The 27,360-nt window shown below is 35.7% G+C and overlaps 1 protein-coding gene across 4 annotated transcripts in view; it reads right to left on the reverse strand.

Annotated features, from left to right (window-relative positions):
- Positions 1-7,286: 7,286 nt before the first annotated feature.
- Positions 7,287-27,360, reverse strand: part of HACE1 (HECT domain and ankyrin repeat containing E3 ubiquitin protein ligase 1) — a 99,851-nt gene continuing 79,777 nt past the window's right edge. For 2 of the 4 annotated variants that reach the window (XM_059083654.2, XM_067011534.1), the window contains 5 exons: positions 24,877-25,008; positions 17,523-17,621; positions 17,174-17,244; positions 10,454-10,567; positions 7,287-9,906 (listed from right to left, as the gene is read on the reverse strand). In XM_059083654.2, coding sequence (XP_058939637.1) covers positions 9,804-9,906; positions 10,454-10,567; positions 17,174-17,244; positions 17,523-17,621; positions 24,877-25,008 — 519 coding nt within the window. In that variant the 3' untranslated portion in view covers positions 7,287-9,803. The remainder of the gene's footprint in view (positions 9,907-10,453; positions 10,568-17,173; positions 17,245-17,522; positions 17,622-24,876; positions 25,009-27,360) is intronic. The other 2 variants (XM_067011533.1, XM_067011535.1) reach the window with 1 other exon arrangement.

The following is a 27,360-nucleotide window of genomic DNA, read 5'->3' on the forward strand; positions in this document are numbered from 1 at the left end:
ATGTTATTACAAAACCATACCCCGGCGTATTGCTAACTCAGTTTTCTCTTCACTACATTCGATGTAATTTTCACATCAAGGTGTTTCTATAGACTGGACAGAGTTAGAGTTCAGCTTCTTCTAGCCAAAGTGCTAAAATTTGACTAGACAGCAGCAATTGCTTTTTAATCTAAGCAAACTGATCTGTCAAAGGCAATCAACTTGGGGAAGTTATTCCTGGAGGATCCTAATAATCCTGATGAATCACACTGCCCTATGTGAAACTCAGCTGCTGAACTCTTGACATAGCATGTCACGAGTACTTAGAGGAATAAGTACATACAGCTGAACTCTGTGTTGACACACAAACTCAAGCCTCTTGTGCATGGGTTAATGATCACTGCTTTCGGTCCAGTGGAGGAGTACCCTCCTGTGTGTGGTGATGTCAATTCATGTTTAATGATATTACATCCACTAGGCTTCATGTCATATAACCCACTATCCTCACAAGCACCTACCAACAGTGTGCTCCATTCCTCAAGATGTAAATAAACCTTTGCTTTGTTGTTTTTAATGACCTCCTATCCTTTAAACAAGGGTTCCCAACCTCTTAATAATGCCCATACCAATTTAGTGCTTTACTGTTACCAAGATCTTTAAGTACTTTATCTTGTTTAGTTATCACAACAACACTGAGAGGTCAATAGACATGGTAGCATCGTTTACATCATTAGTAACTCACAGGACTGAGACTCAAACCTAGATCTGATGACTTCAAGTTTTGAGGTCTTCCCAATGCTGGAAATCTTGTTACTGGAGCTTTTGTTCTAGTGTTAAGTCTAGGGTAGCCGGGTTAGGGAGGGATAGCAGTGGTGAGGTCCTATTCCTGAGTAGAGCAGCACTGTCAGGGTCTCTGCTCCCTACAGAGAACTCTTTCACACTTCAGATAAGGAAACAGCAGATGTGGAGGCAGCACTAAATGTGTGGGGTCTGGTAGAGGGCAGTGCTGAAAATTCTCCAGTTCTCCCTGAGTGATGTGACAAGGGTTCTTTGAGAGTGACCTCCACTTATTAACAGTTGGAGGAGAGCTTTAAGAAAAATACTGACACATAGTCAGTGCAATCAAAGGGCAATGAAAAAGTAGATTGGCTAGAAGGTATATGAAAGAATGATAATAATAGGAATAGTAAGAGCTAAGGAGTTCCCTGGTGGCCTAGTGATTAGGATTCTGGGCTTTCACTGCTGTGGGCCTGGGTTTAGTCCCTGGTCGGGGAACTGAGATCCTGCAAGACATGTGGCACAGCCAAAAAAAAAAAAAACAAAACAAACAAAAAAAACCCCTAATGTATAATGTATCAAGCACTTAATGTTTTCCACTATTCTAAATGCTTTATGTATATTTATTAAATTCTCATCATAACCCTATGAAATAGCTACTGTTCTTCTGAGGAGAAAACTGAAGCAACGAGAGGTTGATTAACTTACCTGTGACCACACAGCTAGTAAATGTTAAAATTAAGATTCCAGCCTAGGCAAACTGATCCTCCAACTTGTGCTCTGATTATTTTGTGGCAATAATGATGAATTTGGGAAGACTTCTGAATTCTAAGAAATTTCATTAATTTTTCTGACTAAAAACAATAATGAGTATTTCCACGTCAGGCCATAGTACAGCCTAGATAGTCAAACTGATCCTCTCATTGAAAAACACCTAAAATTGATGCATAAAATTAAAAGGAAAAAACTTTTTAAAACATGCTAACAAGCTGGCAAGAAAGTAAGGAGGGGTTTCCCTGGTGGCTCAGTGGTTAAGAATCCACCTGCCAATGCAGGGGACACGGGTTCAAGCCCTGGTCCAGGAAGATCCCACATGCCGCAGAGCAACTAAGCCCGTGCACCACAACTACTGGGTCTGCACTCTAGAGCCCGCGAGCCACAACTACTGAGCCCACGTGCCACAACTACTGAAGCCTGCGTGCTTAGAGCCCGTGTTCCACAAGAGAAGCCACCACAATGAGAAGCCCACACACCACAACGAAGAGTAGCCCCCGCTCACCACAACTAGAGAAAGCCCGCGTGTGGCAACGAAGACCCAACACAGCCAAAAATAAATTAATTTTTTTTTAATTTAAAAAAGAAAAGGAAGGGGCTTCCCTGTTGGCACACTGGTTGCGAGTCTGCCTGCCGATGCCGGGGACGCGGGTTCGTGCCACAGTCTGGGAAGATCCCACATGCCGCGGAGCAGATAGGCCCGTGAGCCATGGACGCTGGGCCTGTGCGTCTGGAGCCTGTGCTCCGCAACGGGAGAGGCCACAACGGTGAGAGGCCCGCATACCACAAAAAAAAAAAAAAAAAAAGAAAGAAAGAAAAGGAAGGAATACTGAGGTGCCTACAAGAAAATGTGGGCCTAGAGAGGCAAGCTGAACAGTGAAGTCTGACAACATTCACTGATCCTGAGGACCTGGCTCTCTGATTTCAAAGGGTCGTGGGGATGGAGACACAAGTCAAAGTGCAGGGCCTGAGCAAGGTGGGGAGTGGGAGACCTGCAGATCCACTGCCCCCTATGTCAGAGATAATAATAAAGACTAATTTCTCAATCCCTAGTGCTAGGAGAGGAGGAAAAAAGTCTCTCCTAAGAATTCATAACCACAAAACAGACCTTCATTTGGGTTTCTAGCCCAAATGCACACCACTGGAGCGGTACCAAAGAAACGTCAGGATAGAAATAGGGTTTAGAACTGTTCTGGGTTGGTGGTGCACCCAGATGCCTGGCAGAGTCAAAAGCAGCCCCACACTAAAGGAGCCAACCTTAGAGTCAGATGCCATAACATCGAAGTGTCCCTTGAAAGTGAGAGTAGCTGTCTGCAGAGACAGCTGTAACTCAGTGGCTCTCAACTAGAGGCAATTTTGTCTCCCAGGGGACAGTTGGCAATGTGTGCAGGCATTTTTGATTGTCATGACTCGGGGGCAGATACTACTGACATCTAGTGGGTAGAGGCCAGGGATGCTGCTAAACATCCTACGGTGCCCAAGACAGCCCCTATAACAAAGAAGTATCCAGTCAAAAATGTCAATAGTACCAAGGTTGAGAAACCCTGCTCTACCTGGATATACACTCCATATGTAGCCTGAGAAGAAAAACACAATATGACTACTATCTCTCTTTGGCAAGAAACAAAGATGGTTATTAATGCAGCTAGATACTTCGCTGTTTAGCATTCATTCATGTCACATTGTTGGCTTTTATGAAGCTACTTAGTGGTCACCAAAAATCCTCGGGGTAGTTTCCCCCTCATTAATTACTCTCAAGCCACATGTTCCCTATATTTTTCAACTTTTTTTGGGAATCAAGATATAAAACTTTACATTTAGCTGTTTAAGTTTCATCTTGTTTTTTATTTTTCCAATCCAGAGATATCTTTTTAAAAATTGAGATATAATTGACATATAACATTATATGTTTCAGATGTAAAACATATTGATTCAATATTTGTATATATTGCAAAATGATCACCACAGTAAGTCTACTTAACAGGTCACCATACAAATATTTTTCTTGCGATAACTTTTAAGATCAATTCTTTTAGCAACTTTAAAATAAGCAATACAATATTATGAACTATAGTTACCATGATGTACTTTACATCCCCATGACTTATTTACTTTAGAAGTTTATACCTTTTGACCCTCTTCACCCATTTTGCCCACCCTCCACCCTCCTGCCTCTTGCAACCACCAATCTGTTCTGAGAACTTGTTTTTTTTGTTTTTCAAGACTCCACATATAACTGAGATCATACGGTGTTCATCTTTCTGACTTACTTCACTTAGCATAATGCCCTCAAGGTCCATCCATGTTGTCACAAATGGCAAGACCTCATTTGTTTTTATGGCTGAAGAATATTCCACTGTATATATGTACCACATTTTCCTTATCTGATTGCTTCCATATCTTGGCTATTGTAAATGATGCTGCAATGAACGTGGGGGTACAGATTTCTTTTCGAGTGTTTTCATTTTCTTCAGATAAATATTCAGAAGTGGAATTGCTGGATCATATGGTGGTTCTATTTCTAATTTTCTGAGGAACCTTCATACTATTTTAGAATTTGACTGAGAATATTAATTTTACTTGAATACTGTACAGACATCACTTCAAGCCACTTTTTCAACAAGCTTATCAAAAAGAATCAGATATTGCCACTCTTCTCTGAAAAATGTAGAGCCATGTGGCCACAACAGCCTCCAAATCATGAAAGCCACAGATCAGAATTCTCAAGGAATAACCAGAACATAGAACCGAGCAAGCTAATAATACACTAATTAAAAATTTTAGAACTCAATGACTAGCACACATTAGTTTTTTTTCTAAGTTTATCATGTTTAAGCTTTTCAGTTAGTTGCTCAATAAACAGGCTAATCAATTTATTTGTCTCTAAATCTAGAGGGCAATTAATAATTCAATTAGGCCAGATGCTTAAAGCTGCCTTGGACACTCAGTCTATATTAAACCCTTCTTCCCCTGCACCAATACTTTTCTGTGGCTGGTTTTTACACTTAATCATATGCTACACAGCAGTTTTAAAACCTGGTCAAGTAGGCCTTCCATCTGCCCAACTGAATTTTATTTCCTTTGAGGGGAGGGCCTGGTCACAGTCCCTAAACCAGTATTGAATACACAGAAGGCATTAAAGGGAATTTGTTGAATTGATTTGAAAAGTTTTCTACACTAACTGTATAACCAGCACCCACCTAGGACTACTTCCCCTCCATTTCACTCAGCTAGACTCGATGCACTCACACAAGTATACCATTATAGTCATTATATTCTGTTTATGGTTTTAATGGTTTTGCAACATTAGAGGCACAATGTCTTTCCAAGCACCAAGTATGCTTGTAATTGAACATTTTTATAAAGATAATAAAAGTTAATGACTACCCATGATCTACAATCTGACATCTGTTCTTTTTCATCCTGAGATGGTAAAATACCCACCCTAGCTTATTGTGGAATAGTGGGAGAAAAGAAATATAGTCCAGTTAATCACTCTTAACTATCAGCTTATTAAGTTATAGTTTCCCAACAGCTTTGTCTTACATGTGGTAGGCTGCAGGTGTTTTTCTAAAAGTCTTTTTATAAATGTGGTTATGTCATAAAGAGACAGCATGGAGTAAAAGAAAACCTAGTGGACTAAAAATCAGAAAATCTAGGTTCTAAATTCTAGCTTGGTTAAGTAGTCATGAAACGTTAAGGAAGTCATCTCATCACCTCTCCGGTCTCAAATTTTCTCATCTTTAAAATGAAAGGACTGATTTTAAGTTAATTTGTGCGAATTTGCACCAGACCAATAGACAAGTAACCATAACCCAAGACCTAAGAATTTCACAAAGGACATTCTAACAGAAATCTTGTCCACATTAAAATATCTTAAACCAAACTATAAAATTGGGATTGCTGTTACTATTGTTAACCTTAAAAATAAGTTTGTTGCCTAACAACTGTGAAATACGTAGGAAACGGAGGAACATGTTTCACACACAAAAAACAACTGACTATAGATATACATAGGTATGCCTAAATTGTGGTGGAAATAACCAAAATTTTAATATTAGCTAAATGCCCACTCATAAAGACAGCTATAACACTTTCTCCAGTTGACAAAAAGGTTGCACTCCAAAAGACTGTAAGTCCATTTTGGGGAAACTTTATAAATGGAGGTTAAGGTTTTAGTTTAACCCATAAGCACGTAAGTGACCCCTGATGTAGCTGAACTATATAACCTAACATTAAATGCCCGAGTTCTGGGTCCTGAGACTGGGGCTTCTGTCACATAGAAGATGAAATTCCTTCCCTATTCTTGGGAAGAAGACTGGAAGTAAGCAATTATTAAAACTAATCTACCTTTGTCACAGCTTTCTACCTCCTTCTAACCCTTTTACATTCTGGGAGGGTACACAGCCCTAATCATGCTGTTGGAACAATCCTGTCAGTCCTGCTTAAGGGTTCTCTGTTCCAACAGCCCCTTCCTGAGCCTTCAAACAGTAATTCCACAACTATGGAGCAACTGATGAACATTTCAACAAATAACCCAGAAGATGTTACTACTCTGAGACTATAGTGTTGAAAGAGGCCACCTTTCATAAAAGCAAAAAATATTAGAAATCTAAGTGTTAAAAATTTTAGAGATATGATCAAGTAAATTATAAAACATCTGTATAACAGAATATCATACCATTTTTTTAAAAGTTTACAAATAAGCTGTAATAACAGGATATGTTTAATATATAATGCTGAATAAAGAGGATACTAAATGCTATGTTCTTTATGAACACAACTATTGAAAAAAATGCATTGAGAAAGATTAGAAGGAAATACAATTGTTGGGTAGTATAATTTATTGCTTTTTTCAACTCAGTACATGAATCCATGATTTCCAGATTTTCCCATGTTAAATAAGTACCACTTTTTGTTATTTTAAAAAAAGGAAAATTGGGGGGAAGTGTAAATTCAAATAAATAATTAATAGAATTTGAGACAGCTATAAACAGTGTTAATTATCAGGCAATATGGAAACAGAGCTTTGTGGGCAAAGGAGCATTCCTTTCTTTGACTATGTTACCAAGAGTTTGATTAGGATACTCATTTTAAATTAATCATATTATAAAATAAGTTTTGTGATTATGAAAACATTACTTATCACTATTGCTATGGCATTTTATAGATTCAATAAAACCTATTACTGAGTCTTCTCTTGATTTAGGATTCTGGACATTTTATATATATCATATAGAAAATAACACAGGGTTGTGATTTAGACAAACAGGAAAAAAAGGTTATATAGTGAAAAAGTCTTAATCCCATCTTACGTTTTCCCAGATATTGCAAGTCTCTGGACCACAAACTTTTCTTGCATATAACCCTATGTATACTGTATTTACACACTTCTGTACACCTTATTTCACTTAATGTACCTTAGAAACATTTACGAATCAGTATATATACATCCACTGCATTCTTTGTAATACTAATTTTCTATTGTATTTATAACACAATTAGCAGCCCCTTACTGATATTTAAATTATTTGTTTTTCTCTATAACGAACGAGTCTTTAGTGAACATTCTTGTACAAATATGTTATGTACGGGAATAAGTATCTCCATAGATAAATTCTTATAAGTAGAATTGTAGATTCAAAGAGTATGGTGTACATTTAAAAAATCTGATATTGCCAAATAGCCTTCTAAAGAATTCGTATCACTTTACACTCCAGGGGAACATTTCTAATCAACACAGATTTTTTTTTTTTAAAGCAAACTCTGATGCTGTCAACGGCCAGGAAAATAAATTAGTGAAGCAGGCTGGGTTAAGAAAATGGCAAACTGGAGAGCATGTTCAGTCATTGCAAGAAGCAGCTTCTACTCAATTCCAGCCTACTAATAATGCCTTCTAGGAATCTCTGCCCAATGTTAAACTGACTGATTTCTCAAAAGCCAAAAATCTGGACTTCTGCATGAAATCTCCAGATTTTTAAAATGTTGACAACTCACGAAAAATTTAGAATTGGTGTAACAAACAAAACACATGTGAGTGGGACTCATCTGTTGAGCCTCCAACGTGTGACCTATGTTTAAAACTATCATTGCCCCACCAAAGCCAACAAAGATGTCACCACAACCGGCTGTGTTTAGCATCTTGTTGTAAAACTAGGATTTCATTAGATTACATTTTGTTTTTGGATGAATTAGAAGATGGGTTTTATTAACTACGTGGTCACTATCCCCACGAACTGAATAACTTAATCTATTCTTGCCCAGGTGTTTTCATTAATCAGTTTCCTACAATATGCTCCCTTGCCTTCTAGTTTCACTCCTGTAAAGTGCTGTATTTCTGTTTTCTTCCTTATATGAAACTACCACATGTTGTAAGAGTTATTTTCCTATTAGTGTAATCTTCTTTTACCCAAAGAAGAAGAAAATCTCTAATCATTTTTTTATATTTGCATTCAACATATCCAACTACTTACAGAAGAAATTGTGGGAATAGAATTAAAAAGATTTGCTGCCTCTAGTTTAAATAGGATTTTAAATCCATATAAAATCTTTTTATATTAGCTAAATTCTTAGTTTAGAAACTAAAGATAATATAAAAGAATAAACCCTAAAATTGCTAGCTCTATATAAAAAATATTCAAATTCATAGATATAAAACCATGAGATTTTTGTTTTATTATCTCCTCTCCATAAATACCTGCAAAAGGACCAATCTGACAAAGCCAATGTATGATTATAAACAGAAATAAATGTTTGTAAATACTAAAATTATAAGCAATGTAATATTAAATAAATCAGTTACCTATCTGAAGTTAGAAGGCAATGACCTCTTGTACAATTAAATTTCAAAAACCAACATTTTAAAAATTATTAGCTTCATTTGTTGTAAATAATGCATCTGAATCTTAATTTTAGGGCTAATAGTAATTTTTAAAGATTTCTTAGTTTTTAATCTGTTGAGAGATGTTTTCTTAATATTAAAAAAACACCAACAATAACAAAAGAGGACCAAAAAACATGTATTAAAGAAGTTTTATGACTTAGCAAAGCTTTCAACGTATGTGCCTATATACATGTATATACAATACATATTTGCCTATATTGACATATACATTGTCTACATTTGTCAGTGACAAATACAGTGGCTGCTCATATGAGAAAATATGCATATGAGTCATTTTACCAATAATGATGCCACTGGATAATCTATTTTTAGTTTCCAAAGGCAAGGTCCTAAACATTACAGATTCCCCTATTAGTATTTTTAAATGTCTGAGTGTTCCTACTTCCGCTAAAAGGTATGCTGTAACTACTCAACTGTGTCTTTTCAAAGACACTCTAAAATTTAAAAACCCACTGCTTTGTATTACGTATACATCACTTGAACTCAACATTCTAATAATAAAAAGAAAATTTAAGGAAAAATTACAAACTTAAATTGTAATCTGCACATTAGATTATGTTTTCAAATGTATCATTAGAGCTCACAGATAAAACAACAGTAACAAAAAGAAACCCAGTAAAATATCGTATATTAATTTTATCTAAAATATAAATTAAAATAAGGCATAAGAAAAACTTTGAGACAATATATGTATCTGAAAAACTGACCACTGAAAGATGCAAATAATTCATACAATATAGCATAAGCTTTAATATATAAATTAGATGTCATTTCATCAGCTGTTTATTAGTCACATCAGTCTAAACTTTACATATTAAAATACTGAAAGGCTAGAAAACATCACTGCAATATAGATTCAATATGGGAAAATACATATTTGTGGATTTATACACAATGTAAATTAATCCATTCTATACAATAGTTTTCCAAAATATAAACGGCACTTTACATGCAGTAGGACATACCAAGCTGGATGTCCTAATATAATTTACTATATAGAAAAATAAAAGAGACAACACCTTTTTAACAGAACAGTTACATAGCAGACATGGAATGTAGAATAAGATTCTGCCTTAACACACTCTTGGATAAGATTAAAGAAATATGAAAAAGGACAGTTTCTACTATTTTCGATTAGCATTTTTTAAATGAAGACTACTGTGATTTATATTTTCTAATTGTATCACAAACTGAGAAAACATAAAAGGGAAAAGAGAGGGGGAAGAAAGGAAACCTGATCCTTTATGAATTTTAAACATCAGCCCTGCCTATGGGCTGCATTTAGGCTGCTTTTCTGTTGATGGTTTCCTAAATTACTTCTGCGACTCTGCATTGCGCATCAGCAGTCAGATGAATTTTCCAGACTTCATTATGCCATTGTGTAACCATAGCTGCCACAATGTAGTGCCACAAGAAGCCTGTCCTTGAGTATTTCTTTACTTGGGTATTCAGGTAACTTGAGCATGTTGATGCTTTAAAAGAAAAATACACCACTATTAACTAAGAAATCTCTGAAATTTTTTATTGTTTTGTCTAGCAGTGAAAACACTACTCAAAATTAACGTAAAACCACCCTCTTAAATTTGCAATCAAATTGGAAAACCCTTTAGTAGTATTTTAAAAGGAAAAAAAAAAACCAAAACCCTGCTGCATTGCAGTTTCCTTTAGCATGCAAATGTAGTAGAAGAAAATAAGTTCCCTTCAGCCTAAAATAAATAAGCAATAGGGCAATTTAGTTTGAAATGATGGTGATACTTATGACAGTGTAACTTTAGTGATACTTGAACTAGACATATTCAATTAGAGTATAGGTAGGTAGTTTCCTCAAGCATTTTCCCTACCAAAAAGGGGAAGGCAAGAAACTATGTAGCTACTTATTTATCAGTGATTACAAAATGTTGAATAGAGATCACTGTTGAGATTTTCCTCTCAATGCAGCAATACAGTAGTTAGACCTTTGATCATTCAAAATTAATCAGAACAATTTGCAATGCATTTAAATAAACCAATTTAACATACCATGTGCTTGAAGTCGGTAGAAGATTTGGAGTATATGGCACAGCAGCAATTGTAAAGTTCTGCAATCCACTTCCACCCATGATATTAGCAAATCCACCATGTGGGACCCTGGAACTAAGAGTTCATATCTTAGTAAGCTGTAATCATGCAAGGAAAATCTTGGTAACAGGTATATTTCAAATTAGCAAAATGACTAGTATCTAGCAGATGTCCATTAAATATTTGCTGAATAAATAAATGGCTTACTTGATTAATTCAAGCAACAGAGGCTCTTACATGTTATCCAAATGATTTCCCTGTCTGTGAAAAATATCTAGAGTCAAAGGGTTTTTGTTTTGTATTGTTTTACACAGTGGAAAACTAGAAAATTCTTTACACTTCTCTTTCCAGAGATTTACAACATTGGTTGTATTTTTTTTAAATGTCCCCTAACATAATGAGACCACAGAAAGGTGAACAAACTCAGAAGTCTCACAGTTCCTAATTTCCAAACTTAAACTACAAAACTGCAGTCATCAAAACAGTGTGGCACTGGCATAAAGACAGATACATAGACCAATGGAATAGAGAACCTCAAAATAAACCCTTAAATATAGCCAAATGATTTTTGACAAGAGTGCTAAGAACCTCCAATGGAAAAAGGACAGTCTTTTCAACAAATTATGTTGAGAAAACTGGAAATCCACTACAAAAAAAATGATGTTGGACCCTTACCTAACAGCATATACAAAAAGTTAACTCAAAATGAATCAAAGACCTAAATGAAGAGCTAAAACTATAAAATTCTTAGAAGAAAATACAGGGGAAAAACTTCATGACACTGGATTTGGTAATGATTTCTTGGATATGACACCAAAGGCACAGGCAACAAAAGAAAAATAAATTACACGTCATCAAAATTAAAAACTTGTGTGCCAAAGGACACCATGAATTGAGTGAAAATGTGAGCCACGGGAGAAAATATTTTTAAATCATAAATATGACAAGGAATTAGTATCAAGAAAATATACAGAACTCTTATAACTGAACAACAACAAAAAATAGGGACAATTTTTAAAATTAAAAAAATAGGGACAGGACTCATATAGACATTTCTCCTAAGAAGATATACAAATGGCTTATAAGCATTCAAAAAGATGCTCAATCAACATCACTTGTCATTAGGGAAATGCAAATCAAAACCTCACTGAGATAACCACCTCATAGGCATTAAGATAACTATTTTTAAAAAAAGATCACTAGAAAATAACAAGTATTAGAAAGGACATGCAGAAATTGAAACTTTTATGCAATTGCTGGTGGAAATGTAAAACTGTGCAGCCACTGTGGAAAACATTATCGCAGTTTCTAAAAAAATTAACCATAGAATTACAGTAAATATCCAAAAGAATAGAAAGTAGAGACTCAAACAGATATTTGTACATCCATGTTCATAAGCAGCATTACTCACAATAGCCAAATAGTGGACTCAACCCAAATATCTGTCCATGAATGAAAGGATAAGCAAACTGTAGTAAACACATACAATGGAATACTATTCAGCCTTTGAAAGGAAGGGAATTCTGACATATGCTACAATATGGATGAATCTTGAGGACATTATGCTAGGTGAAATAAGCCAGTCACAAGAAGACAAATAATGTATGATTCCACTTACATAAGGGACCTAAAGTAATCAAATTCATAGAGGGACTTCCCTGGTGGCACAGTGGTTAAGAATCCACCTGCCAATGCAGGAGACCCAGGTTTAAGCCCTGGTCTGGGAGGATCCCATGTGCTGCGGAGCAACTAAGCCTGCGAGCCACAACTACTGGGCCCACGTGCCACAACTACTGAAGCCTGTGTGCCTAAAACCCATGTGCCTAGAGCCCGTGCTCCACAGCAAGAGAAGCCACCACAATGAGAAGCACGCGCACCACAATAAAGAGTAGCCCCCACTCGCTGCAACTAGAGAAAGCCCACGAGCAGCAATGAAGACCCAACACAGCCAAAAATAAATAAATAAATCTATTTTAAAAATTATAAAATTCATAGAGACAGAGAGTAGAACGGTGGTTGCCAGAGGCTGGGGGTTGGGGAAATGGAAAGTTAGTGTTTAATAGGTACAATTTCAACTGAGAAAGATAAAAAGCTCAGGAGATGAATGGTGGTGATGGCTGCACAAATATGTGACTGTACACAGAACTGTACACTTAAAAATGATGAAAATGTTTAATGTTAAGTATGTTTTACCACACACACTAAAAAAAACTGTCAAATAATGTACCAGGATTTTCTGTCTGAAATCACAGATGAAATGTTTACATTCAAAGTGAAAAAAAACAATCCAATATAAATAGATCTCTTCCCAGCATTTTTCTTTTCTAGCTGGGAAGTAGTTTGGTTGCTATTAAACACTTTATTGATGAAATGCCTAAGCTTACTTTAGAAATCCAAGTGAATGTTAAAAGGATGCCTGCATCTTGCTAACAAAACACTAACACGTGAGCAATTCCTACTTAGGGAAAGAGAATATCTAAAGACCTGAATATGTCTGTAAACTGAAACATTACTTTCTGCATATTTACCTTTGCCTAAAAAATTAATAAAGGTGACCAAAAATGAAAAGGAATAAAAGGCAAGCTGTTTTCAGTTTCCTACAGAGGCAGACTTTAAAAACAAGTATTCCACTTCACCAGGACAAGGTGAGAAGATGAAAGCCTTGACACTAATTCTTACACAAATTACAGCACAGTATTTCAATAACAGAATGATCAATCTAATGTCTTTCATATAAATAAATTTTGAAAAATAAGCTTAAAAAATCAGATGATCCCCCAATTTTCATATCTAAATTGAAATTATTCTGTAAACTGATATTCACAAACAATCTCTGAAACCTTACTCCTCCTCTTCCTCTTAACTACAATGACTGGGCCCCATACTTGAATAACCAGTGGATCTTAGCTAAGATTATGGCTCATCAAGCTTAAGCATGTATGAGAAAAATAAATGGTCTGTGGTTGAGTATTATGACACCTGACTTATACAATGTAAAATTACAGTGAATAAAAATGAAATATTTCTATTTTATATACAAAGAAATCATCAAGTCTGTCTTTCATTATTCTTAAGAGACAATGAAACACAAGTAAGACATTTAAGACAGCCTTGTAGAAAAACAAAATATTGTCACCACCATAAAAATATTTTAAAGTTACCGCTGATACAGATTCTTGCTTCTACAACTGGAACACATGTGACTCTTTAGTAAGATTCTTTTAAATTATACTATGGACACAGAGAAAGACATTTTACAATCTAAATATAAATGATAGAATTTTCCAAAAAGTGGAAAAAAAAAAAAACACACTCTAGGTCTAGAATGGCAAATGCTATACCTATTGATAACTGGGTCTAGTGTAAAAGGAAAGTTAAGGTTTAAAAGAACTTAAGACTGTTTGAATTCAAAACTAGGGCTCCATGTAGACTAAGTGCCGAAAAGTGGATTCTTCAACCTGAAGGTAAAGCTCCGTGTAGTTTTCCCTCAGCTTCCTTGGCTTCTGCTCTTTTTTTTTAAAACCTCTTTATAATTGCTTTACAATGGTGTGTTACTTTCTGCTTTATAACAAAGTGAATCAGCTATACATATACATATATCCCCATATCTCCTCCCTCTTGGCTTCTACTCTTTACCCACATTCTTCACCTCAGTTTAAATGGATTCGCAGCTACACTTCTCGACCAATTAAATAGTAAACAGTGCAGTTCTTTTCAGCACTGCTAACTATGACTGTACTATTGACACGGGAGACATACTGTGTATTACTAATCAAAGTGTTTTTTAAAAGTGTTTTCTATTCTACAAGAGCAGCAATCTAACAGACATTTTTAGTACTAAAGAACTTGAATAATTGTTTCCCACATCTTAAAGACTCATACCAACCAAATCATGAAGGAAAATATAATAATTTATTAAATGGTGTTTAAATATAAACTGCTTGGAAAAATAATCAGAGCCCTGCCTTATAACATAAACCAAAATAAAGTCCAGATGGCTTAAAAATTGGTATGTAGAAACAGAAACTACAAAAAAGTTACAGAAAAAAAGGTAGATAAACATATATATACAAAATCTTGGGAGTAGGGAAGAATTTATTTAAAAAAACATAAGGAAAGTACTGATAATCAACTTGCAACCTAATTTAGCACTTTCATTATATAATTTTTACAAATTAAATTTATAATCTAAGTTACAGGGAAATGTGTATGTTTAACTTAATATAATTAAAAGGCAAATGATAAACTGGGAAAGATATTTGCAGAGTTAATGTCCCTATATATAAAGAATATTTAAAACCAAATTTTTGAAAATGATGGTAGAATAATGTGCAAAAAATAAAGAAAGGAAATCCACACCACACAAAGTATATATATATGAAACTATGAAAATAAAAATGATTACATCCTGTATTGATAGAATAAAAGAAATAGGCTGAGGTGAATACTGATATCTTTCTGAAGGTTAAATGAACAATGTCTCAAGGTTATAAAAATTTATATACTTTTGTATCTAAAAATTTCCCTTCTAAGAATTTATCCTATATTTTTATCCTATATATCCTATATATTACATTTACCCTATATTTATAAATAATCAAACTGGGCTGCAAGTGTATAAAGCACAAGAATTCCTTATTTGTTCAGCATTATTCATAAACAGGAAAATGTAGCAATAAAGGACAATATCAATTAAGGGAGGTCCAGAGACTAAAGAATAGACAGCCATTTTAAAAACTAGATCTATAAATGAAACAATTTTTAATGATACATTGCTAAATTCAAAAGTTATAAAATAGGAACAATGTTTTTTAAAAATAAAAATTTATATATTTGAGAAAAATTCTGGAAAAATAACCAAAATGTTAAGTGATTATATTCAGAGACTGATATTAAAGGTGATTTTTTAAAAATTTGAATTGTCTAACCTTCCTACATAGAAAAAATAATTTTTAACGCTTTTTATTAAATTACTAAAATCTCTAGGTATTTCCTGGCATTAAGTAGCCAAAAAAAAAAAAACTGACAAGATTTTCTTTCATATCTTTAGTCTATAATCTGTGAATAATTCATGTTTTATTTATTCTTTGAAATTAGGTATATAGTATATATTATATAGGTATATAGTATATATTTTTCTAATTATATACCTAAAAAACTAAGAAAATACAGCAAAATGTTAATAGTGTTAACTCTAAATAGTGTAATTACTTAATGGGATTTTCATTTTCTTCTATCTATAGTCTCCATTTTCAAAATTTTCTGTAATGGTTATGAACTACTTTTAAAATAAAACAGTTGACCTTAAATTACATATATATAAGATAGATATATATTCACCCTATGTTTTTAAAACAGGTAGCAAAAAATAAATACATCGGGCTTCCCTGGTGGCGCAGTGGTTGAGAATCCGCCTGCCGATGCAGGAGACACGGGTTCGTGCCCCGGTCCGGGAAGATCCCACGTGCCGCGGAGCAACTAAGCCCGTGAGCCGTGGCCGCTAGGCCTGCGCGTCCGGAGCCTGTGCTCCGCAACGGGAGAGGCCACAGCAGTGAGAGGCCCGCATACCGCAAAAAAAAAAAAAAAAAAAAAAAAAAAAAAATACATCAAATTATTTACAGTGCTTATTTACAGTGCAGGTGATGGTTTTTCTATTTCTTCTAATTTTCTGTGTTCCAACTTTCTTAGAAGAACCATGTACATTTATAATGGAATGACTGAACTACATTTTCATAAATAGAAGGACACAGATGAAATTCTAAGGTATCAAGAACGAAAATCAGGAATTCCCTGGTGGCACAGCAGTTAAGAATCCGCCTGCCAATGCAGGGGACCCAGGTTCGAGCCCTGGTCAGGGAAGATCCCACATGCCATGGAGCAATTATGCCCGTGCACCACACCTACTGAACCTGCGCTCTAGAGCCCACGAGCTGCAACTACTGAGCCCGCACACCTAGAACCTGTGGTCTGCAACAAGAGAAGCCACTGCAATGAGAAGCCTGCGCACCGCAACAAAGAGTAGCCCCCGCTCACTGCAACTAGAGAAAGCTGGTGCACAGCAATAAAGACCCAATGCAGCCAAAAATGAATAAATAAAAAATAAATTACTTAATTTTTTTTAAAAAAGAATGAAAATCAGACCTTTTCTTTTACATCTTTCAGAACTGTAGGTTAAAAGAGGTTTAAATTATCTAGTTTTCTAATATCTATGATATTTAATTGGTTCCAAAAGTAGACTTTTCAAAGTGTGGTATCAAATTATTTTTCAGGTCACAAATCTTAAGACTTTAAAGTTTGATAAGAATTGGAGAAAAACTGCTATGTATGGGTATTATTATGTATTGTGTGCATGTGTGTGTGTGTGTTGTTCCAGCAACAAATGTTGGCTACTATCATTGACTGACCTGCAGAATGAAAAGACTACCAAGTTATAATATACATGCTGATAGCCCTGATTGGAACAGTTTATCTTTTCTACCTTAAATAAACATTTATTGAGCACTACTATATGTTTTAACTTTAATGCCTAAATAAACCTTTGTTTAATATCTAAAAAAATGGAAAAGGAGGTGAGAAATTGATAATTCAGAGTAATAATTCATTTTGAGTTGTTTTATGTCTAAGCCATTAGAAATGGAATCTATTAAATTCTTTCCACATTATCACAAAAACACTTCTTACCTGCCAGTAACAAACTGCAACAGAAGAACTCTCTCCTCTGGAGTAATATCTTCCACAACTTCCCAGAACCACTAAAAACAACAATAAAAAACTTAGCTTATATTTCACAGCAACTGCAGGCTTCTTAGTACCAGAGAAATATGCAATATTCATAAAGCATATTTTATTCCATGAAACTCATTTATCAAAAAAGATTTCATACAAAGTGTTCATATGCAATTCCCATGAGAAGATTTAGGGAAAAACTTTACATTGTTAATTAATGTAGGTTTTCATCCAATAGTGCTGAAAAGCTTACAAGATTAAACAGCAAAATTTAACTTCATTCTAAGCTCTAGAGAAACTTTACCTGAATAACTGGATCTTCTCTTTCATAGCCACTTGTGTATTCAGTATTTTTTATCCAATCACTCACATCAATTTCTGGCATGCCAGAAAGCAGTAGCTCCTTTGGGGAAGAAGAAAAATATTTCATTAATCTTTTCTGGGAAAAAAAAGTGATTACATTTAAATAGTAAATTTGCCTTAATTAGAAACTAATTCCATGTAAAACTGATTTATTTTTTATTTTTATTTTTTGGTGGTACGCGGGTCTCTCACTGTTGTGGCCTCTCCCGTTGCGGAGCACAGGCTCCGGACACGCAGACTCAGCGGCCATGGCTCACGGGCCCAGCTGCTCCGCGGCATGTGGGATCTTCCCGAACCAGGGCACGAACCCGTGTCCCCTGCATCCGCAGGTGGATTCTCAACCACTGCGCCACCAGGGAAGCCCCCAAACTGATTTATTTTTGTAACAGTGTCTGCAAGTCATCTATAACAAGTACTACCTGAGAGAGAACCCTTGATACTAATAATCTCAAATATTGTGAGATGTGGAGATGTCTCTACACTGATACAATTTAATTAAAACATGAGATAAGTTTACCTTCATATAGAAACACATATGCCACAACAGTTTATATGTGCAATAATTTTGTGAACATTATCTTTGGTTTATATATATTTTATAAATTTGTTAAATTCTATAAAAATACTGTACTCTCAGTATGAAAGTGAAAACAAATACCTAAATAAATCTGGGTTAAGCAAAGGAAAAGATCAAGAAACCCTAACCACTAGAAAAAAAAAGGAGTTATTATAATAAAAACAGTTACTTTTAAGAAAACAAAACAGATTTAGGCCTTTGAAGAACTCTATTCTGGAATAATTCCAATCCAACTTTCAAGTCAAATTTCTCCAAGGTGAAAAAAAAAAATGCAATTTTCCTACTAATGACTTTTGGTATCCTCTTTTCCAGGAAGATCATTAAACAAACAAAATATCAATCCAATAACTAAGAATGAAATTAATAATGGCAAAAGTATTTACCATCATATTCCCCAAGAGAAAAGAGAACATGAAAAAGGAATTGTCCAAATCTCTGAATCAGTCCGTATTTCATGTTGGATGTGTTTACACAGTAAAGTGAGGTAATAACTAGCCTAAGCTTAACACCGACAAGCCAGAAGAGCAGACTTTGTTATTGCAGAGATAGATACCATGTGGTTCAAAATCACGTCTCCTACAGCAACTCCTCATAATATATACCTGACTAGTATAGAGTATGCTCTGAAAAATACTAATGAAGGCCAATGTAAGGTGGTGTCTCAGAACTCTTGGGTGTTTCTGGGATCTATTTAAGGAGTCTGCAAGGTTCTCCCTTTTCCAACTTATCTGAGGCTGGATTTTCTCCATATAGGTCAACCAAGCAACATATCACAACAGATTATGAGCAGAAGCAGATATGAGAACCCAGTTTCTCCTATTAAGCCAGACATTAAAGAAACTTGCAAAGATGTAAACAATGCCACTTTTCCCACTATTTTTGTTTTATTCTGGAAAATGCAGTTTTAATTTCTTAAATGTTTTATTTATGTTAATATGTAATGAATTGTTATTTTTATGTGAATTGATTAAAAATTTTACATTTCTGTTTGAATTTCAAATACAGTTAAGTATCAATTACTATAAACCACATAAACAAACTCTTTTCTTGTAAGGGGTCCTAAGACCAAAAAGTTTGAGAACTGCCTGTCTAGGGTGTGTTTTAGTCCTCCTTGCCATAGTATTATAAAGTACTTTCACTAGATGAAGGCATTCTGGTAGGGTGTATTTTATCACCACCAAATACATTCTCCATCTTCCTTTGCACACTCTTTGCCCCAAGAGGCTGATCCCTGCAGACTGGCTCTCTTGCCTGTTGGTTTTAGGTCGGGCTCCATCACTGGGAAACAGGCAGGAGTCTGCAGGTAAGAGTATTTTCTGCTCCCTCCCTGCTTCAGTACATCTTTGCAGTAGCTATGTCTCCTCAACTAGAGCTGCCACCTGGTGGCCCCTGGTGGTTCAGGCTCTCACCGGGCTCCTCACAGTAATTCCTCCACTTGTCTTCAATTCTAGGGGTGATAAAGGCTTTCCACTGTTGCTATTCTCTGGATGCCTCAACCATATCTTGTTTATTCTTAACCTGCACATGCCTCTTTAAGTTCCTTCATTAAAGTTTCTTTATTCGAACCATCTGGGGAAATTCTGTTCCCTGGCAGTACCCTGACACAGATCTGCCAAAAGGAATATGGATGATTGTTACATGTTTCTTATAACCCTTGAGTTTAATCCTCTTCCCTTCTAGGCCGAAGATAAGCTTTTAATAATATTAAGTATGCTTTCATTGTTAATAATTGTGAATAAAAATGAGTGAGACGATATTCTCTCAGGAAATTTGAAGCATTTCATGAACATCATATGTTATGACTTTGTGAAGAGGACAAAAGATCTTTATTATCCCATTTAACACCTGGGCAAAAAAAGTTATTAAACTGACTGAAAACAGATGAAATGGGAAGTCCACAATACAAAGTACATATGCATATAACAAAAAGATTTTAAATCCCAATCAATAACTTATTATTTTTTTAATACATACATTTTAAAGTTGTATATTTATTTTTGGCTGTGTTGGGTCTTTGTTGCTACGTGTGAGCTTTTCTCTAGTTGCGGCGAGCGGGGGCTATTCTTCATTGCTTGTGCAGACTTCTCATTGTGGTGGCTTCTCTTCTTGCGGAACATGGGCTCTGGGCACGCGGGCTTCAGTAGTTGTGGCTCGCAGGCTTAGCTGCTCTGCGGCATGTGGGATTTTCCCAGACCAGGACTCGAACCCGTGTCCCCTGTATTGACAGGCAGACCCTTAACTACTGTGCCACCAGGGAAGCCCCTATTTATTTTAAGATTTTTTTGATGTGGACCATTTTTAAAGTCTTGGTTCAATTTGTTACAATACTGCTTCTGTTTATGTTTTGGTTGTTTGGCCCTGAGGCATGTGGGATCTTAGCTGCACCCCCTGCATTGGAAGGCAAAATCTTAACCACTGGACCACCAGGGAAGTGACAAAATAACTGAATTGGTCTGTTGGAATTAGGTACAACATATATAACCCATAAACTAATAGTCAGAAACTGAGTCATGAAGGTGTTCACAGCTCTTAGCTTATCTAGAATTTACATGACTCAGTGTTTTAATATCCTGGTACCACCATGGATAAACTCATAAGCAGCACAGTATGGCAGGACAGTCCCTCAGACATTTGAGGAACCCCTCAACTGTAATAATGTTATAGATATAGTAATCACAAAATGTTGTCACCATTTTTGAACCTGATGATCAGCTCTTGACTTGAGACTGCGTTCTGTCCACAAATGGATGAATACACATCCAGTTAAGGACACTGATGCTACTGGATACCTTCTTTTCACTAAAACTCTAGAATCTAACCAGTATCCTTTAACTCTGATGAACATCTAGCTTAGATGTTTGCACCAACTCTTAAAAAAAGTTTTCTATCCCACTGTAGCAGAGCCCTTTCCTACAAAAGACACAAAGTCACACCAAAGGTTCTAAAACCAAGTCCTACTTATAGTTCACGCCACTGAGAGGCAATACTGATGAAGAGAGACTGGGCTGTGGTCAGAGACCATGGGTTCACAGTCTGGCTGTAACACATACTCTGTGAACATGAGCAAGTCCCATACCTTCTTTGGCCTAGTTTTTCTCATCTGTAAAATGGGAATAATACGTTACCTCAGGGCTCTGATGTGAAGGTTTTAAAAATTAATACACATGAAGTACCTGGCAAATACTAAGTGTTTAATAAAAATAATTATCATCACTGCATAAGTAAGCGTCATGCCAACAACACTGCTCTTCCAAAACAATCCCACCATCTGAATCAGCTCAACTTAGTAAAGCCAGAGTAGAAGACAGACTAGGAATCCTGACCTAACTTCTAATGTAAGAACCACAATTAAAAACTTACCAGTAGCAAACCTAAATGTAAAAGACAAAGGAATAAAGTTTTCAGAAGAAAATACAGGAAAACACTTTCATGACCTTGGAATAAGAAACAATTTCTTAAACAGGACACAAAAAGCTCCATTCATTTAAAAAAAAAAAAAAAAGGGAAGAGACCAAAAAAAAAAAGGGAAGAGAAAAAACAAGTGATAAACTGAACTGCGTTAAAACTAAAAAAAACAAGTGATAAACTGAACTGCGTTAAAACTAAAAACTTTTATTAGTTAAAAGACACCAGAGTAGGAGATCTTCATAATACATATATCTAACAAAGACTCCTATAAATAATATATATAGGGCTATCCTGGTGGATAAGCGGTTAAGAATCTGCCTGCCAATGCAGGGGACACAGGTTTAATCCCTGGTCCGGGAAGATCCCACATGCCACTAAGCAACTAAGCCTGTGTGTCACAACTACTGAACCTGCGCTCTAGAGCCTGTGAGCCACAACTACTGAGCCCGTATGCCACAACTACTGAAGCCCACGAGCCTAGAGCCGTGCTCCACAACAAGAGAAGCCACGGCAATGAGAAGCCTGCACACCGCAACAAAGAGTAGCCCCCACTCGCCGCAACTAGAGAAAGCCCGTGCGCAGCAGCAAAGACCCAATGAGGCCAAAAATAAATAATAAAATAAATAAATTTATTTTTTAAAAAAAGAATATATAAAGATTCCTACAGGGCTTCCCTGGTGGCGCAGTGGTTGAGAGTCTGCCTGCTGATGCAGGGGATGCGGGTTTGTGCTGCCGTCCAGGAAGATCCCACATGCCGCGGAGCGGCTGGGCCTGTGAGCCATGGCTGCTGATCCTGTGCGTCCAGAGCCTGTACTCCACAATTGGGAGAGGCCACAGCAGTGAAAGGCCCGCGTCCCATAAAAAAAAAAAAAAAAAAAAAGATTCCTAAAAATCAGTGTTAAAATAAAAAACAGAAAACACAACAGAAAAATGGACAAATTACTTGAATAAACACTTCAAAAACAGAGTATACAAATGGCCAATAAACATATAAAACACACTCAATCCCACACTCAATACCAGGGAAATACAAATTAAAATCACCAGGAAATACCACTACTATTCCACCCGAATGGTAAAAATAAGAAAGACAAAAATATCAAATGCCGTTTAGGATGCAGAATACCCAGAACTCTCATAACCTGTTGGTGGGAGTGTAAACTGACATACTACTTTGGAAAACTACTTGCTAGTATCTACCCTAATGGAATAAATGCACCCCCTAAATCCCAGCAATTCCACTCCAAGATATATAATCTACAGAATAGCCTGAAACTGAAAACTACCCACCAAATGTTCATCAAGAGTAGAAAAGACCAGAAAAAAAGTATATTAACACAATGAAGTACTACAGAGCAATGAAAATGAACACATTACAACTGCTTGCAATAATACATATGATTCTCACAAACAAAAAGCTGTGCTAAAGAACTCAGATATATTCTAGGTGATTATTCCATTTACATTAAGTTCAAAAACAGGTAACCTAGTCTATATTATTAGAAGCCAGGAGAGTGGATACCCATGAGGGGTGAGAGTGACTGGAAGAGGACATGAGCGGGATCTGGGGTGTTAGGATTTCTCAGTTTCTTGATCTGGGCGCTGTTTCATGGGTGTATACAGTTTGTGAAAATTGATCAAGCTATACATTTACGATGCATGTACTTTTCTCATGTATACTGTAGTTCAATAAAAAGTTTCATTAAACTCAGTATCAGTAAATTATGAGGCAAAGTTTTTGTCAGTTATTTGTGTTGTTGCTATTTGTTTTTTATACATAGTTCCAGAAAATAATGTAATTTTCTGCTTAACAATTCATAAGTACTCCTCCATTTTCAAATACTAAAAATATTAACTTTTATGGTTATACAAAAACTAGACAAGTCTATGCTAAATAAAACCATTCATCTTAACCATAAAAACACAACAAAAAAACCTCAAAACTGACATTTAGTGAAACTAAGTCACCATGGACTTCAACATTATTTAGCAAATTTTGTCCACTACTATACTAAGACATACTATGAGTGATAAATTGAAAATACTGGTATATGTAAAGTTAACCAGTACATACCAATGTACTTATTCATATATTAAAATGAAAGGCATAGGGTGAAACTAATTTTATGAGACAGAATAAAAGCCAAAGGATACTTTTCCACTGATCTAAAATTTATTATTCCAAATTATAAAATTTTTTATTCCAAATCTAAAATTTATTATTCCAAACTAAAAAAGCACCCATACTCTATTTAAAATATTGTGTGGTTGTATTAAGGAGTTAGACAACTCAAAGAGCTTGCAAATAATTTACTACCAAAAATAAAAGAAAAAAAAGGAAATGGGGGAAAATGCAGACATAAATCATATAAAATCAGAAATCCTGTTAGATCACAGTAAAGGGTGGGCAAATTAAAGAAGCAAAACAAAACATTCATTAGAGACTAGAGGCCAGCAAAGAAAGTGGACTCCATACATGGTTAAAATGGAAAATTATAAAATTATATACATGATGAAATAAGCTGGAGAAGATAACAAATACAACAAGAAAATCCCTCAATCAATTTTTCTTTTTGGAGGTACAAGAAGTTACTAACAGTATCCTTTACTTCATACAGCCAAACAAAAAATTTAGAAATAATATGAATATTGCTTTTGGGAAGATTGGCCTTCAACATCTCCCATGTAGAACACTTTGGAAATACATTCCATTTTTCTTTATCACCATCTCACTCCATTCCACATTAAGAAATTGCTAATCTGGTTATTAACCTTAAGAGAAGCACAGTCACAAATCTTATACCTCCCTAAAAATCAACATTAAACCATAATGTCTTCTACATTATTCCATTCATCACTGTGCTCCAAAATTATTTCTAAACTACATCAACTGGAGTTTTGTGTTGTTGTGTTGCATAACAACAAAAGAACTGATGTTTGGGACTTCCCTGGTAGTGCAGTGGTTAAAAATCCACCTGCCAATGCAGGGGACACGGGTTCAAGCCCTGGTCCGGGAAGATCCCACATGCCGTGGAGCAACTAAGCCCGTGCGCCACACTACTGAGCCTGCGCTCTTGAGCCCGCGAGCCACAACTATTGAGCCCGTGTGCCACAACTACTGAAGCCTGCGTGCCTAGAGCCAGTGCTCCGCAACAAGAGAAGCCACCACAATAAGAAGCCCGAGCACCACAACAAAGAGTAGCCCCCACTCGCCGCAACTAGAGAAAGCCCACGCACAGCAACGGAGACCCAACACAGCCAAAAATAAATAAATAAAAAATTTTTTTAAAGAACTGATGTTTTTCCTTACCAATTCATATTCATCAAAAAGTTGTATGAGGGAAGGTGGAATGAACATATGAAAGCCCTGTAAAAAAGCATTAATCTGAGGCTGAATGGCTCTTGTCATTCGAAGTTCAGTGACAAGCTGGACATACTCCGCCTATTAAAAAAAAAAGTTTTTGTGATGATTTCTTTTTAATTTCACGTACTTAAGATACTATTGATATAATCATTTCTCATTTAAGAGGTAAAGGTTTAGAATTAATTTGGCAGAAATATTCATACATCTCAGCAAACCAGTAATCTACCATTCACTAACCTGTTTAGGCCAAAATCCTAAGAATCAATCACCCAGGTTTCTCTCACACCCTCTATCAGAAAGTGCTATCAGATCTACCTGAAAAAACATTCTCAATCAGACCTTGTCTCACCACCTCCACTTTTAGCACCTTGGTCCAAGCCGTCATCATCTCTCACCTGGATTACTGCAACATCTGGTATCACCGCTGCCTCTGTTTGCCTCTGTTACTGCTTCTTCACCACACCAGAGTGACTTTTTAAAAATACGTATGTATTTTTTATATCTAATTCAGATCATATAACCCTCCTTCTCAAAACCCTACAATGACTTCCTATGACACTTGGAGTGAAGTCCAAACTCCTTTCCTAGTCCATAAGGCCCTAAATGACCCAGCCTCTGCCTTGCTCTCTCATCTCATTTCCTTCCACTTTCCCCTTTGCTCCCTCACTCTATCCCCCAAACACAAGCTTGCTCAGGCCTCCGTGTCCATATGCTTCCTGGTTTCTCTGACTGAAATCTCTTATTAGACTGTAATCTCTCTGCAAGCAGGGGCTCTGTTTTGTTTACCAGTATATATCCTCAGCTCTTAAAAAAGAGGTTGTCACTTTGTAAGTGTTCAACAAATAATGTGATGAATGCATACATTCTACAAATTCATTTAAAACACACTTAGAACCTGATAAAAAGACTCATTTAAGTGTAGCCTATTTGATTCTAAGGTAACCTATTTTCACACATTTTCTTTTAAAATACACATCATCGAGAACAGTTTCTCTTAAAATTTAACTAGAAATAAAAAATGTATTTTGGCTCAAACAAAATGAATTATCATCACTCTCTGTATATAAACCCTACCATTGCTATTATTCATATATTTTAAATTACATCTAAGTGAAACTTTGAGAGTTAAAAGCAATATGCTGTATACAGTCCTCACCTCCCAGGAATGAATGCTCTAAACACAGAGGGAGAAAACCTATTTTAGGCCCCTTCCTTTAATTTTTTTTTTTTTTGGCACTAATCTGATGCTCTGTTCCCCCCCGCCAAAAAAACGTCAGGCACTGAGCCAGCAAGTTATACATGATTCCGGCTATGAATTCTCCATACATCTCAGACCTACAGAATTGTCACAATGGATTACTCACAGCTCTCCCCAAACCCTCCATGGCTCCTTCTGCAATCTGGCACGGGGAAAGCTACCGTCTCTGCTATTCCATCTACTCCCACCCCAAATCCCACTCCCAACCGCCCAAAGGTTTTTCTCCATTGTATAGGAATTAATCAGTTTCTACAAGTTACATCCAGGTAGTTACTAGAGAGAGGGAAATAGAAATGTGTGCCAAACAATCAAACAGAAACACAAACTAAATTTTCAGGATCCAATCTAAAAAAATAATATATATAACACACTTCCAAGTAATAACCAGCAATGATTTCAGCATTAACACATGACTATCTTTTAACTGATGTCTGTTCTAACTAAACTGCTTAATGAACATACTAAAATTTTTCTGCTCCTTTCATTCATTAATAATTATATATTTCTCTCAAGATGTTTTTGCTTTTATAATCTTAAGATACTATTCACTAATAATTATTCAAGACCTCAAATTATGAAGCATGAACTGCTCAAGTACACTTTATTTTAATTTGCCATTGTATTCCATATTTATCAGAATAGTACACACTCTTTTCTATCAATTAATTCCTATTATTTCCTCATACATTCTATTTTTAAAAATTAATTTCACAAATATACTAATGTCCCCTCTAATATTATTTCCCACATTTATTTTTGTAGCTCTGGCCCAGTTATTGGAAATCAATTTGTGAAAAATCAGCTCCTCCAGATACCAGTCTCCACATCGTTAATTTAAATATGGACAAATCTTGGTCTAAATTATTTCTCAGTAAAATAAAATCCTAGCCATCACAAGTCTCCTGAGTTGTTTAGTAAAGAGTTTTCCAGGTAGTTGAAAGACAACTGTGTTTAAGAGAAAAAATCTGAATCCAGCTGCTTCTAAATTGTTTCCCTGCCTCCTTAAAGAGCACATCCTCAGAGAGAATAACACACATTAACATGTTCTTGATGACACAATTATTACTATGAACATCCACCATTATCATACACTAACATTCTGATGGTTCATACTGTACAGAAATACACTGGCTGCATTCCCACAACCTACGAAGGCATCAAAGTGACTCACC

This window comes from Kogia breviceps, chromosome 13, assembly GCF_026419965.1.
Source record: "Kogia breviceps isolate mKogBre1 chromosome 13, mKogBre1 haplotype 1, whole genome shotgun sequence".
Lineage (NCBI taxonomy): Eukaryota > Metazoa > Chordata > Mammalia > Artiodactyla > Physeteridae > Kogia > Kogia breviceps.